General features: G+C 34.0%; 1 protein-coding gene across 1 annotated transcript in view; it reads left to right on the top strand.

Annotated features, from left to right (window-relative positions):
* Positions 1–1153: 1153 nt before the first annotated feature.
* LOC139868369 (uncharacterized) overlaps positions 1154–18455 on the top strand; it is a 79942-nt gene continuing 62640 nt past the window's right edge. The window contains exons 1-7 of the mRNA XM_071856701.1: positions 1154–1303; positions 2849–2893; positions 3284–3337; positions 4544–4699; positions 7658–7746; positions 8140–8240; positions 8485–8531. Of these exons, the coding sequence (XP_071712802.1) occupies positions 1154–1303; positions 2849–2893; positions 3284–3337; positions 4544–4699; positions 7658–7746; positions 8140–8240; positions 8485–8531 (642 nt within the window). The remainder of the gene's footprint in view (positions 1304–2848; positions 2894–3283; positions 3338–4543; positions 4700–7657; positions 7747–8139; positions 8241–8484; positions 8532–18455) is intronic.

The raw sequence follows: 18455 nt of genomic DNA, 5'->3' as shown, positions 1-18455 counted from the left end.
CCAAGAGATCACAATGTTCGTAGGCGTATCATATACACAAATATTGATACAAAAGGCTAAAAATCAAATTGATACAAAACGCAATTCAAAATTAATACTCATATGTGTATTATATATACCAACGCAATTCTCAAAAGATATAATCAGGGAAAATACCTTGTAACACACAGGATGACGAAGATGGGTCTCGAATCGAACGACTTTGACTATGAAGTACAAATCCATATTAATAACCGAATGACGAAACAACAAAGTAGTTAATTCATTGTGTAATCGTAACGATAATGATTCGTAATCGAATATCATGATTCGTAATCGTTCATATGGAACCCTAATCAAAGGGATTTGATGTAGAAGAAATTGTTTACCAATGAAGATGACGATCGGAATTGATGTAGAGAAAAAGGGGGCGGTTATTTGAAGAGGTAGTGTTTTTGGTTATACGTGGTTTGTATTGCACTGGTGGGTTATTGGAGATAATCATCGGGACACGTGTTAATCTTTGGTAATTAAGCTAATTAATTTGGATTTAATATGTGATTTACACGTGGAAAATGATTAGCAAGTTAAATATTGATGTGACAAGTGGACGTATGCCTCATGCTTTATGTGAGGAAGGGAAGGGATACGGAGTAAATGGTTGAACCGGCCTCAAAATTTGTTTGCTGACACGTACAAAAATTGTGAGAATAATTTCTACAATTAAACTACTTGATCACCAAGAAAAAAAAAAAAAAAGCTTGTATCTTTCAACAAATTTAGTTTCCAACTCTATAGTGATTTTGTACGTAGACAAGAAGTTAAAAACGAATTTATATTTTATTAATTAATAAATTAAACAATTAATCAATTAATTAAATTTAAGAAATTAAATTGTTGCATTACTTATATATATATATATATATATATATATATATATATATATATATATATATATATATATATATATATATATATATATATATATATATATATATATATATATTTTTTTTTTTTTTTTTTTATTTGACGTCTAAGTGTATATATGTGTGACCTAGAAAGTTCAAATGAATTTAGTCATATAGTTATTTGTTGTACCTTATACATAAATCTTACAAATTTATCATTAATCATATCATATATATTTAACCATGAGTGTGGTGGTTGAATGGTTATGACCCTGGCCTTCCATAGTGGAGGTCATGGGTTCGATTCCAGGCACCCACAGTTATCCACTCATGGCCACGGAGGTTCGCCTGCAATGACTCCAGGCTGCTCGAGTAGTCGCCCTGGGATTAGTCAAGTTGACCGTTTGGATACCCAGGTTAAAAAAAAAAATATCATATATATTTAATTATTCTTTTCATTAAAAGAAATAAATAATAATAAAGGAAAAAACAAAATATTGAATATCAAGTACATCATATTTTACCAAAAAAGGGGTCACCATCACGAGTGTCCCTTTTGAAACCATGCGAGTCCAAAAGAAAGTCAAGAGAAAGCCAAATCTTTCTTATGTAAAAGATTCATTCCCCCGTAAAGTTCTTTACACCTACTCTTACATTTTTTATATATTTTTACTATCGAGAAATATTTATTTAAATTTTTAATTTTGCTTGAATCTGTATAATCACATGTTATTGGATCGTACAATAACATATAATTGTCATTATCCTGCGTTTTTAATCCTAGTTATTGATTATATTGATCTAACGGCTGAGATTTATCCTCTAGGGGTGTGTTTGGCGCGTAGCTTATTGGAGATTATGGAAGCTTATGGGAGCTTGATCTTATGATTTTAATAAGCTTCAAGTCATAAGCTTCGTTTGGTAGACAAAAAAAGTAGAGCTTATGAAAATCATAAGCTCTGAAAAAATAAGCTACTTGTAGTAGCTTATGAAAAAAAGTATAGCTTATGAACTGAAAAATAAGCTCCTACTAGTTTACCAAACATTTATAAAAGATAATAAGCTCCAGCTACCAGCTTCAAAAATAAGCTCCAGCTACAGCTCCTGCTCATAAGCTCCAGCTCCAGCTCCAGCTCCAGCTACTTTCGTCCAAACACACCCTAGATCTCAAACAAAATTAAGGATACAAATAAATATTTTTATTTTAATATTATATGTTTTTATATTTATTTATCCCTTCTATTAAATTAAATTTTAATTTATATTTTATATGAAATCCAAATATATAGACTACATAAAAAGCTTTACTTACGGAATTACTTCGTATAAATTAGGCGTATCTCTTAGCGTGCTTTCCTTGCCAATCAATATCAATCAATATTTTGGTTATAATAAAACCTTTTCAATTTGATTTTAATATTATTATTTTTTTCAAAATTAAGCTAATCTGTTTCTGTAGAACCCTTACTCAGTAAGAAAAATTATTGTTTCTTTATTATTTCATCAGTCACTTAATTTAAAGATTGATCTATTTCTAGAATATATAGAATCTGACATTCATTCCCATTACACCACAACCTAGTTTATTACTTCATCTATTCCATATTGATAGTATTGTTTTGACATTAAAATTATTTTCTTTTCAACTTTTACTTTAAATTAGTTTTTGCGTGGTATATACTATTTGATGAATACCCGTAAAATATATATTAAAAGACCGATCCATTGACATAAATTTTACCGAATAATTAACTAACTTGTAGGTTACAATTTCAAGAGTTACGAACAAAAAGAGGATTAAAGGTACTGATTTTAATTAAAGATAAGGAAATCTGCAAATGTCATCTTTTATGAAGTTATGCAACACCTTTAATAATTTCTTGTATCCACTCAACCAAAGTTGTTTTACTTCCTATATTTTCCCTTCACGTTTATTGACTTATGACTTATAATTTTTTCAGTTTTCAGGTTTAGATACTAAAGAGTCTGTCGTTGTATCTTTGCAAGTACTGTTGTATTTTCTTGTTAGATTTGTTAACTAGTGATAAAATTTCTTACAATAATTATGTTACTGATTTGGGAGAATGTTGACAACAACCCATCATTCATAAAAACTGAATTGACTACAATATCTGAATTTACATCAGTTAGTAGTTTTATGTATGTAACACATCCTATTGCTACTTCAGTGTGGTAGTTACATCTAAGGGCCATTTTAGTTTGTTTTGCTTCTCAGAAAGATCTGTAGTTGACATAAAATGTCTTTCTTTCAATCTACAGTGGTCGTAACTGGTTCATTTGGTATGTGGTTGAATTTTTGGTGTATTATTTCTGCTAATCAACTATTTAGTCTGGCTGATTGTTTGATGTTTTATTGCAATTTTTATATTACGTAGGCGATTATGCTCATTGCTAGACAAGTATTAATGACATGCAATTTTTGTATTGAGGTTGGCATGCATCTCAAATATCAATTTTATTATATATAATTATAATCACCAATGTGGTTAGTACCATGCGACTCCATTTTAGGTGAAAATTGTGCTTGGTAGGCAATATTCCATTAGTCCTAATCGATTAATGTACGGATAATGATAACTACAACATTTTCTTAGGTGAACATGAATTCTAATTGATTTAAGCTAATTTGTACCAATATTTGATGTGCACACAGTATCGTGTTAACATGTATATATATTTGATGGAGTAAATCATTAGGATACTTGACGATGATTGTTTAAATTACATGTTAAATTTGATTTGCAATGTGAGAAATTCTGATTGTTGAGCAGTGGCGGATCCAGAAATAATTATTGATGGGGGCAAAAAAAAGTTAAAAAAGAAAAAAAAATTATTCGACCCGCTAGTTTTGAACCCAGGACCTTGAGATATAAACTAACGCGGGTGACCATTTGAGGCAACATGCCATCTTATGACACCATTCTTATAATAATGCTATAACCTTAGAGTACCATACTGTTTTTGTTGAATGTACATGAAAAAAATTACGTTAAAAAATTTCAATCGTCGGGGCGGATGACCCCGGTTGCACCATGGTGGATCCGCCCCTGTTGTTGAGAATGAGATTAGGGGTGTGTTTGGCGCAAGAGCTTATGGGAGCTTATGAGAGCTTATGGGAGCTTGAGCTTATGATTTTAATAAGTTCCAAGTAATAAGCTTTGTTTGGTAGACATAAAAAGTAGAGCTTATGAAAATCATAAGCTCTAGAAAAAGAAGCTACTTTTAGTAGCTTATGAAAAAAAGTAGAGCTTATGAACTGGAAAATAAGCTCCAGCTAGTTTACCAAACACTTATAAAAAATAATAAGCTCCAGCTACCATAAGCTCCAGCTCCAGCTCTAGCCCATAAGCTCCAGCTCCAACTATAAGCTCCAGCTCCAGCTAGTTTCATCCAAACACACCTTAGGTATTAGGGAAAAGAGGCAATGAAGAGCTAAACCGTGAGACTACAAGTAACATTACTGGACTGTCAATGGACTTGAGAACACGGAGTTATGGATCAACGCATCAGGTGCATAATAGTTGTTGCATACTCCAATTCGATTATCTATTTATGGAAAAATAACCAAATGTTAAAACGACTCTAAACCGTTTAATTAAATACTGATTAATTTTTTTTTTTTAAAACAAAAGCAGCGCTTTTGTTACCCAAAAGAAGCGCTTTTACAGGCAAAAGCGGCGCTTTTGCCGTCTGATCAAACAGACTACAAACTGCTGCCCAAGAGTGGCGCTTTGGATCTCAGGAGCGGCGCTTTTGGACCTGAACTGATGCAAACTCGAATTTTACTAAGTGTTCAATCAATCCATCAAACTACAACGCAATTTACAACCCCAATACTCAAACATAAGTTTAATGGGACTCAAAATACCACAAATTCATAGAATACAAGTGAATAGACATCAAAACGGGCACAACGACCCTTGGGACTCCAACGACCTGTCAAATACATTAATGTAGCAATTTTGACCCAAATAGTTTACTTTCCAAACATTTAACGAGCATGGTGTTTGGGACTAAACTACCCCGCACTTAGGCCAAAATCCAAAAGCGTCCACTATCATAATCAAAAGTGGGAGATCTCTAATCCAAACGAATACCCTTGCCTTTGTCCACGTCGGAGTCTAAAAAGGTAAACAACAGCAAACGCTTAGTGAATGCAATAATTATACACATACATATATAATTTACCTACTTGCAATCACTTACACAATTACCGCATACACGCTAGCAACGTAATTAGCATACCATCACAAGTATAACGCTAAATCTCAAATACTCAAGCTAGCACAACAAAAGCATATAACCCGATCAATATATATTGCTACAATAAGAAGCAACACACAAAACATCGATGTTCAAAACATCTGTTAGTATTCAAGGCTAGCCCCGCGAATGGTATCGTCAACATCGAACTTAAACCCCATCCGCTCCATTTAATGTGGTATCATCAACATCGAACATAAAACCCACATATGAGGTATTGTCTACATCGAACTTTAACCCCTCATCAAAATCACTACAATAGTGGTATGACATCGTCAACATCGAACTTTAACTCCATACATGAGGTATCGTCAACACTGAACTTTAAACCCTCATCAAAAGTAACTCACACGAGGATATGGTATCGTCAACATCGAACTTTAAACCCATACCCCGCAAATAAATAAATCATATACATACACATATAATTATTCCACTCACCTTAAAGCTTTTTGTGAATGATAACCGAGCTTGCAACCTTCAATGTGACGTACCTATTACATCATGCATATAATCAATCACACAATCAAGTTGGTCAACCAACTTACTCATCTTCCTAGTGTCATTTGACCCATAGTGCAATTTCGACCCATTTGCACTCATAACCCTATCATTAGGTCCCTAACACTAGCCAATCATGGTTTTAATACGCTTATTATCACAAAGTTATTGTGTTTTCATACACATTTAATGACTTAGGTCACCCAAGGCTCATTCGACCCATTTCGAGGCTAACACACCCATTTACAAAATCAACAAGGTGTGCTAGTGATTTACTTAACCATTTAAGACACTTAAACACCAATTATCACATTAAAACCCTAGGTTAGTCACTCTTGGGTCCTTATGACCCAATATTACCCAAAAATCCCCTTAATTACCAACAAAAGGGTTTCATGTTCATCACTAGCCCAAACCCTAACCCTTAATCAAATCAAAATAAAGGAAATCAAGATTAGAAGATACCACCACCTAGCTAGTGACTAGATGAACAACTTTAATACTCGCGATTTGACCCGAATCAAGCTTCTTCCTCCTTGATTTGAGCTATCTCTCACTCAAATGGGTTTCTCTCACTAAAAGTGGATGAGAGTGTTTGTAGGTGAAAGATAAAGTGAGAAAATGAGATCTAGATCTGGTCACTATGCTTAATATACACCCACAAATGAAAAGACCAAAGTGCCCTTCACCTTTTTACAATTTAATTAAAAGACCCATTTCATTTTCCCGTCCAGGAGCGGATCTCCTGAACCTAGGAGCGGCGCTCCTAGTGCCCTTTCTTGATATTTTTGAGTCGTTACAAATGTTCATAGTTGTATTTATAACAAAGTATATAGAAGAAATTTAATAATAGTTATGCATTATCAAAAGTATATGGAAAAAATTTAATTTAATTAATCTTAGTATCCTAAGTTGAATTTAAAATAAAAGATAAAAGTAATTCAGAATTAATTTATTAAGGATTAAAATATCATTATTGGAAAAGTAATAAATAATCATAGTAGTAAGTATAAGAAATTACAAACTCAAAACACAGAAAAAACATGAAAACCAACAATTCATAACTAAAATCACAAATACACACATCATTATATATCCAAGAATTGGCCAACAAAAAAAATACAATATGTGTAACAACAGAGAGAAAAAAAGAAAAAAATAAACCTACTTGTAATAGTGTAGATAGCGCTTAAAATTTCTCTTCCAAATCCCATATCGCCGCCATGAAATTAAAAACCCTAGAATATAAAATGAAGATCGCAAAGATGTAAACGTTGTCGCTTGATCATATGAAATCCAAAAAAGTAGTAAAACACAATCACTGACAGAAAATCAAAGCCCTTAAAGTTAGATGATAATTACACACACATAAAGTCACCAAATCTAAATTCTAAGGGTTAAATCGAAATCACCGCCACCAGAAAAGTAAACCATATGGCTAATATTAATTTTTTGGTGTTGTTAGAAAAATTTTGTGCAAATTAATAGTCATCAATTATAAAAATTATTACTAAAGGGCGTGTAGTCATTTATATTCGAGGAGTCTTTCAATTAAAAATAGTGGAGTTCAAAATATATGTAATTTATTCTTCTCTAATATTTGTCTAAAACCACGATGTCATAAAGAAGGTATTACATAGCTTTAAGAAAAATCAAAACAAAAAAAGAAAAAAGGAGAGGGGCTTTGATGATGTCATTAAGAGTGATAAATTTTTAATTAAGTTAATTAAACAAATACATAATTTAACAAATACAGCAATAAAAATTAAAAAAATAAAGAAAAGAAATAGCGTGGCAGTTCCAGTAAATTGGTTTATTAGTAGCGTACCAAACACACAACTCTATTACCAAAACCCTAGAAAAAGGAAAATCCTCTCATCTCCACCGCCACCATCGCCACCTCCCAGGTTCTTTTTCTTTTACATATATCAATCGATCAATCTTTTTTATTTATGCTTTTATTAGAAATGGTTTTTTTTTTCTAGGGTTTGGATTCAGCACCACCATCATCGGTTCAAAAAGGAAGCTGGAACGATGACGTCGTCAAATTCAGTGAACAACTTTATAACGAATTGTAGGTTATAAATTTTTAGTTTTACAGTAATCTAATAAATTTTTAGGAATAAGTTTTGACCACTATCTGTTCAATTAAATGCTTAAATGGAATGGAAGAAACATTAAAATGCTTAAATGAAATAATTATGCTCTGTATGTTGATTTCATATTCATCGTCGTTAGCCATGGATTGGATTCATGTTAGAATATTTTGTTTCTTAGAATATTTTTAACACTAATTGGATAAAGTCTTAGAGTTCGATTGGATTCGGGTTTAGCAAGTTAGATGGTGATTTGATGCATGTTTGGCAAGTTTAATGGTGATTATGCATGAGCATGAATATGACAACTTCTATGGAGAAATATATAATATTAGGCTATGTTGAATTTTAGTACTACTTTGGTTATGCAGGGAGGATGATGGTGTACTCGAAGAAGATGATTCAAAAAGGCTTGATGGTAAAACTAAAGGAAGTAGAACAGAATATTTTTGCTATTCAATTACACATTCAAGTAAGAAAACATTCTTTATGCTTACAATTTCAGTTTATACTTACTTTTTCATGTGGTTTAATTATATAGAAGAACAAAACTCATACCCATAATGGACAGTGCCATCAAAATGATTTCAATCAATGATCTTATATTTAGTTAGTAAGCATAGTTAATCTAAATCCAAGAACATATCACTTTCGGTCCGCGTATGCTTAAAAGTCTCACTCTTATAAGTTTTTCATGTATTTTTTTATATATGCAGAGATATTTTTGCTAATTGTGGTCCTGGTGTTGTTTTACCTGCTCATGGTATTGAAGGCTTGAATGAGATAATGAGTAATTTTTGCTGCTGCACACCATATGCTCGAAGAAATGACGAGGATGCATTTGATCTATGTTAAGACAGTGAATCAAAGAAACAAGAATTCGTATTAATATATCTAATATACACCAAGTACAATCTAGATCAATTAAGTTTTTATACATAAAGATTTTGGTGATTCGATGCTATTTATTGAAACTTTATGATTTGTAGATACATTTGTTGTTTTTCAACAGTTATTAAACTTATATTTCCGATTGTGCATTTTAGGATTTCAGTTTCAAACTACACTATATTTATTGTGCATTTTAGGTAACATATAACGTCTTGTTGTGTAACAACCCAACCCAATATCCAAACGAAATACGCGAATTTTTTTTTATATATAGAACAGTGCGCGGCACGCAGCACCCTAGGGTGCACGGCGCGCACAGGCCATTCCAGCTTCTGTCCGGTTTGGTCATTTTTCAAATAAAGATCTCCCACTTCCCGACGTATTTAGACGAAACGCTTTTCACAACATATTCAAATATGTAAAACTAACACATTTCAATGATAAAACAAGTTTTACGAACCCGAGCCCACATATGGCCGAAATACGAGTTTCGTACAAAATATATAAGTTTCAACCGAATTAGTTTAAATTCCAAACGACAATAGAACATGATGTTTGGGGGTTAAACTACCCAAATCTCGGTCAACTCCAAAAGCTATCACAACAAAAGCGTCCTCTACAAACAAAGCGGGATCTCTAGTCCATACGAATGCCCTTAACCTTGTCTCCGCCGGAGCCTATAAAAAGATAAACAACGAGAGGGTAAGCAAAGCTTAGTGAGTGCAACAATTATACATACACATATATAACCCATCTATTTGCGTTCGCACCCACCAAATACCTCATACGAAAATACAACTCAAATAGCATGCCGTCATACTCATAATGCTAACAACTCGTACACTATCACAACACCGCATTAGCATATACTCAACACTATATATATATATATATATATATATATATATATATATATATATATATATATATATATATATATATATATATATATAGCATGCTAAACAATATCCAACAACATAATATGGTTAACCATAACGCTATGGTGCTACCGGCTCGTGGTTCACACCATACGCATTTGAGTCTCACTCTTTTATAGTGCTACTGGCTCGTGGTTTACACCTTGTTTTATAGTGCTACCGGCTCGTGGTTCACACTTGTTTTATAGTGCTACCGGCTCGTGGTTCACACTTTGTTTTATAGTGCTACCGGCTCGTGGTTCACACTTTATTTTATAGTGCTACAGGCTCGTGGTTCACACTTTGTTTTATAGTGCTACCGGCTCGTGGTTCACACTTTGTTTTATAGTGCTACCGGCTCGTGGTTAACACTTGATGCCACCGGCTCGTGGTTCACATCATGATACTCGTCACATACATGCTATGGTACTACCGGCTCATGGTTCATACCATAACATTCACAAATAAATACGCCATATACACATACGCATAATTATTCCACTCACCTTAAGAATTTGGTGACGGTTTTATCCTTCCGCAAGCTTCAAAGCCAAGTACCTAATACAATAAGTACTCGATCAACACCCAAACTAGTTGGACTAACACCAACACCCTACTCAAGTGCATTTAATGACTTAATGCATTAAATCACCCATTTACACCAAAACCGTCCAATTAAGGTCAAGACCATCATTAATCACTAAAAGCTAGCGATTAAGGTCCAACAACACTAACTACCACGAAATCGGGGTATTTCACACCCATCCTTCCCAAACTAGGTCAATCATTACCCATTCGACCATTTTAAGTCAACACACCCATTCCGAGTCATTCACTACCCCAAGTAACACCCATTTACCAATTAACTAGGTGTGCTAGTAATTACCTAACCAATTAAGACTCATAAACACCAATTAACACTTTGAAACCCTCGGTTAGTTACTATTGAGTCTTCATGACTCAATCTTTCCCAAGAACACCCAAAATCACCACAAATGGGTTTTTATGTTCATCACTAACCCAAATCCTAACCCTTAAACAAATTAAAATAGGGAAATTAAAGTTAGAACATACCACCACAACCAAAACGTAGCTAACGGCTAGATGAACAACTTTAATGCTTGAGCTTTAACCCGGATCAAGCTTCTTCCTCCTTGATTCAAGCTTTCTCTCACTTAAAGTGTTTTCTCACTCTAGAACTTGATTTGGGGTTGAAGATAAGGTTGGTGATAAAGTTAAGTGTGTTTCAACCACCACCCAACTGGCCATCTAATGAACTAACTCGTTCTCATGTGAAAAGACCACAATGCCCTTCATTTAAATTTGAAATAAAAGCTGGAAATCGTCACCAGTAATAGTGCGCTGCGCGCACCCTTACCCTTGCTCGGCGCGCACTGAAATGTCCCGTTCATATTGATTATAAATGTTCAATATTAATTGATTTCTTCGCGAGGTTTTGACCTCTATATGAGACGTTTTTTAAAGACTGCATTCATTTTTAAAACAAACATAACCTTTATTTTATCGATAAAGGTTTAAAAAGCATTACATAGATTATCAAATAATGATAATCTAAAGTATACCGTTTACACACGACCATTACATAATGGTTTACAATAAGAATATATTACATCAAAAATAAGTTTCTTGAATGCAGTTTTTACACAATATCATACAAGCATGGACTCCAAATCTTGTCCTTATTTTAGTATGCAACAGCGAAAGCTCTTAATAATCACCTGAGAATAAACATGCTTAAAACGTCAACAAAAATGTTGGTGAGTTATAGGTTTAACCTATATATTATCAAATCATAATAATAATAGACCACAAGATGTCATATTTCAATATACATCCCATTCATAGAGATAAAAATCATTCATATGGTGAACACCTGGTAACCGACATTAATAAGATGCATATAAGAATATCCCCTATCATTCCGGGAAATCCTTCGGACATGGTAAAACAACTCGAAGTACTAAAGCATCCGGTACTTTGGATGGGGTTCGTTAGGCCCAATAGATCTATCTTTAGGATTCGCGTCAATTAGTAGATCAGTTTACTAATTCTTAGGTTACCAAGCAAAAGGGGCATATTCGGCTTCGATCATTCACCCACATAATGTAGTTTCATTTACTTGTGTCTATTTCGTAAAACATTTATAAAACTGCATGTATTCTCATCCCAAAATATTAGATTTTAAAAGTGGGACTATAACTCACTTTCACAGATTTTTACTTCGTTGGGAAGTAAGACTTGGCCACTGGTCGATTCACGAACCTATAACAAATATGCACATATATATCAAAGTATGTTCAAAATCTATTTACGACATTATTAATACGTTTTAATGTTTTAAGTTTATTAAGTCAGCTGTCCTCGTTAGTAACCTACAACTAGTTGTCCATAGTTAGATGTACAGAAAATAAATTGATATATATTATCTTGACCCAATCCACGACCCAGTGTATACACGTCTCAGGATAGATCACAACTCAAAGTATATATATTTTTGGAATCAACCTCAACCCTATATAGCTAACTCCAACATTACTGCATATAGAGTGTCTATGGTTGTTCCAAATAATATATATAGATGGGTCGATATGATATGTCAAAATATTTGCATACGTGTCTATGGTATCCCAAGATTACATAATATATTAGAATACATGTATAATACAATATAAGTTAGCTAGGATATGATTTGTATAGAATTGTTACAATATTTTCCGTAGCTACAACAATCAAAAAATATCCAATCTTGTTTTACCCATAACTTCTTCGTTTTAAATCCGTTTTGAGTGAATCAAATTGCTATGGTTTCATATTGAACTCTGTTTTATAAATCTAAACAGAAAAAGTATAGGTTTATAGTCAGAAATATAAGTTACAAGTTATTTTTAAGAGGTAATCATTTCAGTCGAAAGAACGACGTCTTCATGACCATTTTGAAAAACATACGTCCACTTTGAGTTTAACCATGATTTTTGGATATAGTTTCATGTTCATAAGAAAAATCATTTTCCCAGAAGAACAACATTTAAATCAAAGTTTATCATAGTTTTTAATTATCAAACCCAAAACAGCCCGCGGTGTTACTACGACGGCGTATGTCCGGTTTTACGGTTTTTTTTATGTTTCCAGGTTTTAAATCATTAATTTAGCATATCATATAGATATAGAATATGTGTTTAGTTGATTTTAAAAGTCAAGTTAGAAGGATTAACTTTTGTTTGCGAACAAGTTTAGAATTAGCTAAACTATGTTCTAGTGATTTCAAGTTTAAACCTTCGAATAAGGTAGTTTATATATATGAATCGAATGATGTTATGAATATCATTACTACCTCAGGTTTTATGGATAAACCTAATGGAAATGAGAAAAATAGATCTGGCTTCAAAGGATCCTTGGATGGCTTGAAAGTTCTTGAAGCAGAATCGTGACACGAAAACAAGTTCAAGTAAGATTTCCACTCGAAATAAGATTGTTATAGTTATAGAAATTGAATCAAAGTTAGAATATGAGTATTACTTGTATTAGAAAGATATCTTACTGTAAATAAGAAAGATTTTTTGAGGTTGGATGATCACTTTACAAGATTGGAAGTAAGCTAGCAAACTTGGAAGTATTCTTGATTTTATGAAACTAGAACTTATAGAATTTATGAAGAACACTTAGAACTTGAAGATAGAACTTGAGAGAGATCAATTAGATGAAGAAAATTGAAGAATGAAAGTGTTTTTAGGTGTTTTTGGTCGTTGGTATATGGATTAGATATAAAGGATGTGTAATTTTATTTACATGTAAATAAGTCATGAATGATTACTAATATTTTTGTAATTTTATGAGATATTTCATGCTAGTTTCTGAATGATAGTTCCCACATGTGTTAGGTGACTCACATGGGCTGCTAAGAGCTAATCATTGGAGTGTATATACCAATAGTGCATACATCTAAAAGCTGTGTATTGTACGAGTACGAATACGGGTGCATACGAGTAGAATTGTTGATGAAACTGAATGAGGATATAATTGTAAGAATTTTTGTTAAGTAGAAGTACTTTGATAAGTGTATTGAAGTCTTTAAAAAGTGTATGAATACATATTAAAACACTACATGTATATACATTTTAACCGAGTCGTTAAGTCATCGTTAGTCGTTACATGTAAGTGTTGTTTTGAAACCTTTAAGTTAACGATCTTGTTAAATGTTGTAAACCCATTGTTTATTATATCTAAAGAGATGTTAAATTATTACATTATCATGATATTATGATGTATTAATATATCTTAATATGATATATATACAATTAAATGTCGTTACAACGATAATCGTTACATATATGCCTCGTTTCGAAATCATTAAGTTAGTAGTCTTGTTTTTACATATGTAGTTCAGTGTTAATATACTTAATGATATTTTTACTTATCATAATATCATGTTAACTATATATATATTCATATATATGACATCATATAGTTTTTACAAGTTTTAACGTTCGTGAATCACCGGTCAACTTGGGTGGTCAATTGTCTATATGAAACCTATTTCAATTAAATCAAGTCTTAATAAGTTTGATTGCTTAACATGTTGGAAACACTTAATCATGTAAATATCAATTTCATTTAATATATATAAACATGGAAAATTTTGGGTCACTACAGTACCTACCCGTTAAATAAATTTCGTCCCGAAATTTTAAGCAGTTGGAGGTGTTGACGTATCTTCTGGAAATAAGTTCGGTATTTCTTCTTCATCTGATCTTCTCGTTCCCAGGTGAACTCGGGTCCTCTACGAGCATTTCATCGAACCTTAACAATTGGTATCTTGTTTTGCTTAAGTCTTTTAACCTCACGATCCATTATTTCGACGGGTTCTTCGATAAATTGAAGTTTTTCGTTGATTTGGATTTCATCTAACGGAATAGTGAGATCTTCTTTAGCAAAACATTTCTTCAAATTTGAGACGTGAAAAGTGTTATGTACAGCCGCGAGTTGTTGAGGTAGTTCAAGTCGGTAAGCAACTGGTCCGACACGATCAATAATCTTGAATGGTCCAATATACCTTGGATTTAATTTCCCCCGTTTACCAAATCGAACAACGCCTTTCCAAGGTGCAACTTTAAGCATGACCAACTCTCCAATTTCAAATTCTATAACTTTTCTTTTAATGTCAGCGTAGCTCTTTTTTCGACTTTGGGCGGTTTTCAATCGTTGTTGAATTTGGATGATCTTCTCGGTAGTTTCTTGTATTAGCTCCTGACCCGTAATCTATCTATCCCCTACTTCACTCCAATAAATTGGAGACCTGCACTTTCTACCATAAAGTGCTTCAAACGGCGCCATCTCAATGCTTGAATGGTAGCTGTTATTGTAGGAAAATTCTGTTAACGGAAGGTGTCGATCCCAACTATTTCCGAAATCAATAACACATGCTCGTAGCATGTTTTCAAGTGTTTGTATCATCCTTTCGCTATGCCCATCAGTATGATTAGCAGTACTCATGTCTAGACAAGTTCCTAATGCCTGCTATAATGTCTGCCAGAATCTTGAAATAAATCTGACATTCCTATCAGAGATAATAGAGATTGGTATTCCATGTCTGGAGATGACTTCCTTCAAATACAGTCGTGCTAACTTCTCCATCTTGTCATCTTCTCTTATTGGCAGTAAATATGCTGATTTGGTGAGACGATCAACTATTACCCAAATAGTATCAAAACCACCTGCAGTCCTTGGCAATTTAGTGATGAAATCCATGGTAATGTTTTCCCATTTCCATTCCGGGATTTTGGGTTGTTGAAGTAGACCTGATGGTTTTTGATGCTCCACTTTGACCTTAGAACATGTCAAACATTCTCCTATGTATTTAGCAACATCGGCTTTCATACCCGGCCACCAAAAATGTTTCTTGAAATCCTTGTACATCTTCCCCTTTCCAGGATGTATTAAGTATCTGATTTTATAAGCTTCTCTAAGTACCATTTCTCTCATATCTCCAAATTTTGGTACCCAAATTCTTTCAACCCTATACCGGGTTCCGTCTTCCCGAATATTAAGATGCTTCTCCGATCCTTTGGGTATTTCATCCTTTAAATTTTCCTCTTTTAAAACTCCTTGTTGCGCCTCCTTTATTTGAGTAGTAAGGTTATTGTGAATCATTATATTCATAGCTTTTACTCGAATGGGTTCTCTGTCCTTTCTGCTCAAGGCGTCGGCTACCAAATTTGCCTTCCCTGGGTGGTAACGAATCTCAAAGTCGTAATCATTCAACAATTCAATCCACCTGCGCTGCCTCATGTTCAGTTGTTTCTGAATAAATATGTGTTGAAGACTTTTGTGGTCGGTATATATAATACTTTTGACCCCATATAAGTAGTACCTCTAAGTCTTTAATGCAAAAATAACCGCGCCTAATTCTAAATCATGCATCGTATAATTCTGTTCGTGAATCTTCAATTGTCTAGACGCATAAGCAATTACTTTCGTTTGTTGCATCAATACACAACCGAGACCTTGCTTTGAGGCGTCACAATATATCACAAAATCATCATTTCCTTCAGGTAATGACAATATAGGTGCCGTAGTTAACTTTTTCTTTAACAATTGAAAAGCTTTCTCTTGTTCATCTTTCCATTCAAATTTCTTCCTTTATGTGTTAATGCAGTCAAGGGTTTTACTATTCTGGAAAAGTCTTGGATGAACCTTCTGTAGTAACCAGCTGGTCCTAAAAACTGGCGTATGTGTTTCGGAGTTTTTGGGGTTTTCCACTTTTCAGCGGTCTCAATCTTTGCTGGATCCACCTGAATACCTTCTTAGTTCACTATGTGATCGAGGAATTAAACTTCTTCCAACCAAAATGCACACTTTGAAAACTTAGCGTACAGTTTTTCTTTTCTTAGCAACTCTAGCACTTTTCTCAAATGTTCTTCGTGCTCTTGATCATTCTTCGAGTAAATAACTATGTCATCGATGAAAACAATGACAAACTTGTCAAGATATGGCCCACACACTCGGTTCATGAGGTCCATGAACACAGCTGGTGCGTTACTCAATCCAAACGGCATAACCATAAACTCGTAATGACCGTAACGCGTCCTAAAAGCAGTCTTTGGAATATCATCCTCCTTCACCCGCATTTGATGATACCCATAACGTAAATCAATCTTCGAATAAACCGAAGAGCCTTGTAGTTGATTAAATAATTCGTCGATTCTCGGTAGTGGGTAGTGGTTCTTGATGGTAAGTTTGTCCAGCTCTCGGTAGTCGATACACAACCTGAATGTACCATCTTTCTTCTTAACAAACAAAACAGGAGCTTCCCACGGTGATGTGTTTGGTAGAATGAAACCACGTTCTAAAATTTCCTGTAATTGACTTTGTAATTCTTTCATTTCACTGGGTGCGAGTCTGTATGGAGCACGAGCTATTGGTGCAGCTCCTGGTACAAAGTCTATTTGAAATTCAACAGATCGATGTGGGGGTAATCCCGGTAGTTCTTTCGAAAATACATCAGAAAATTCTTTTGCGACGGGAACATCACTGATGTTCTTTTCTTCAGGTTTAACTTCCTCGACGTGTGCTAGAATGACGTAACAACCTTTTCTTATTAGTTTTTGTGCCTTCAAACTACTAATAAGATTTAACTTCGCGTTGTTCTTTTCTCCGTACACCATTAAAGGTTTTCCTTTTTCACGCACAATGTGAATCGCATTTTTGTAACAAACGACCTCTGCTCTCACCCTTTTCAACCAGTCCATGCCAATTATTACATTAAAACTCCCTAACTCGACTGGTATTAAATCAATTTTAAACGTTTCATCCCCCAGTTTAATTTCTCTATCCCGACATATATTATCTGCTGAAATTAATGTACCATTTGCTAATTCGAGTAAAAATTTACTATCCAAAGGCGTCAATGGACAACTTAACTTAGCACAAAAATCTCTACTCATATAGCTTCTATCCACACCCGAATCAAATAAAACTTAAGCAGATTTATCGTCAATAAGAAACGAACCCGTAACAAGCTCCGGGTCTTCTTGTGCTTCTGCAGCATTAATATTGAAAATTCTTCCACAGCCCTGCCCATTAGTATTCCACTGATTCGGGAAATTTCTAATAATGTGTCCCGATTTTCCACATTTAAAACAAACAGCGTTGGTATTACTTGCTTCGACACTATTCGTTCCGGCATTACTTGTTCCGACACTATTTGTTCCCTTAGTTCTGTTAAACTTTGGTCCGTAGACCTCACACTTTGTCGCGCTATGACCATTTCTTTTACACCTGTTGCAAAATATCGTGCAAAACCCCTGATGATTTTCTTCACACCTATGACATGGCTGTTTTTGGTTTTTGTTGCCGTTGTTGTTATTGAGGTTGTTGTTGGGATGTTTGTTGTAGTTATTGTTAGGATTACGGTTATTGTTGTGGTTGTTGGGATAGTTGTTGCGATTGTGGTTGTAATTGTTGTTGTTGTTGTTGTTCTGGTGACTCTTGTCACCGTTTTCCTCCCACTTCCTCTTGAGTTGTTTCGTGTTGGCTTCTTTGGCCGCCTGTTCTTTAATTCTTCCCTCAATTTGATTTATGAGTTTATGAGCCATTCGACTTGCCTTCTGTATAGCAGCGGGCTAGTGTGAACTCACATCTTCTTGAATCCTTACTGGTAACCCTTTTACAAATGCGTCGATCTTCTCTTCTTCATCTTTGAACGCTCCCGGACACAATAGGCATAACTCTATGAATCGTCGTATGTGGTAATGTCGAACCATTGTGTTCGTAACTCTCTAAGCTCTACCTTGAGCTTATTTACTTCGTTTCTAGGACGGTACTGCTCGTTCATCAATTGCTTGAATGTCAACCACGGTAGT

The sequence above is a fragment of the Rutidosis leptorrhynchoides genome, chromosome 9 (assembly GCF_046630445.1).
Source record: "Rutidosis leptorrhynchoides isolate AG116_Rl617_1_P2 chromosome 9, CSIRO_AGI_Rlap_v1, whole genome shotgun sequence".
NCBI lineage: Eukaryota > Viridiplantae > Streptophyta > Magnoliopsida > Asterales > Asteraceae > Rutidosis > Rutidosis leptorrhynchoides.
This window is presented reverse-complemented; position numbering and strand designations above follow the sequence as displayed.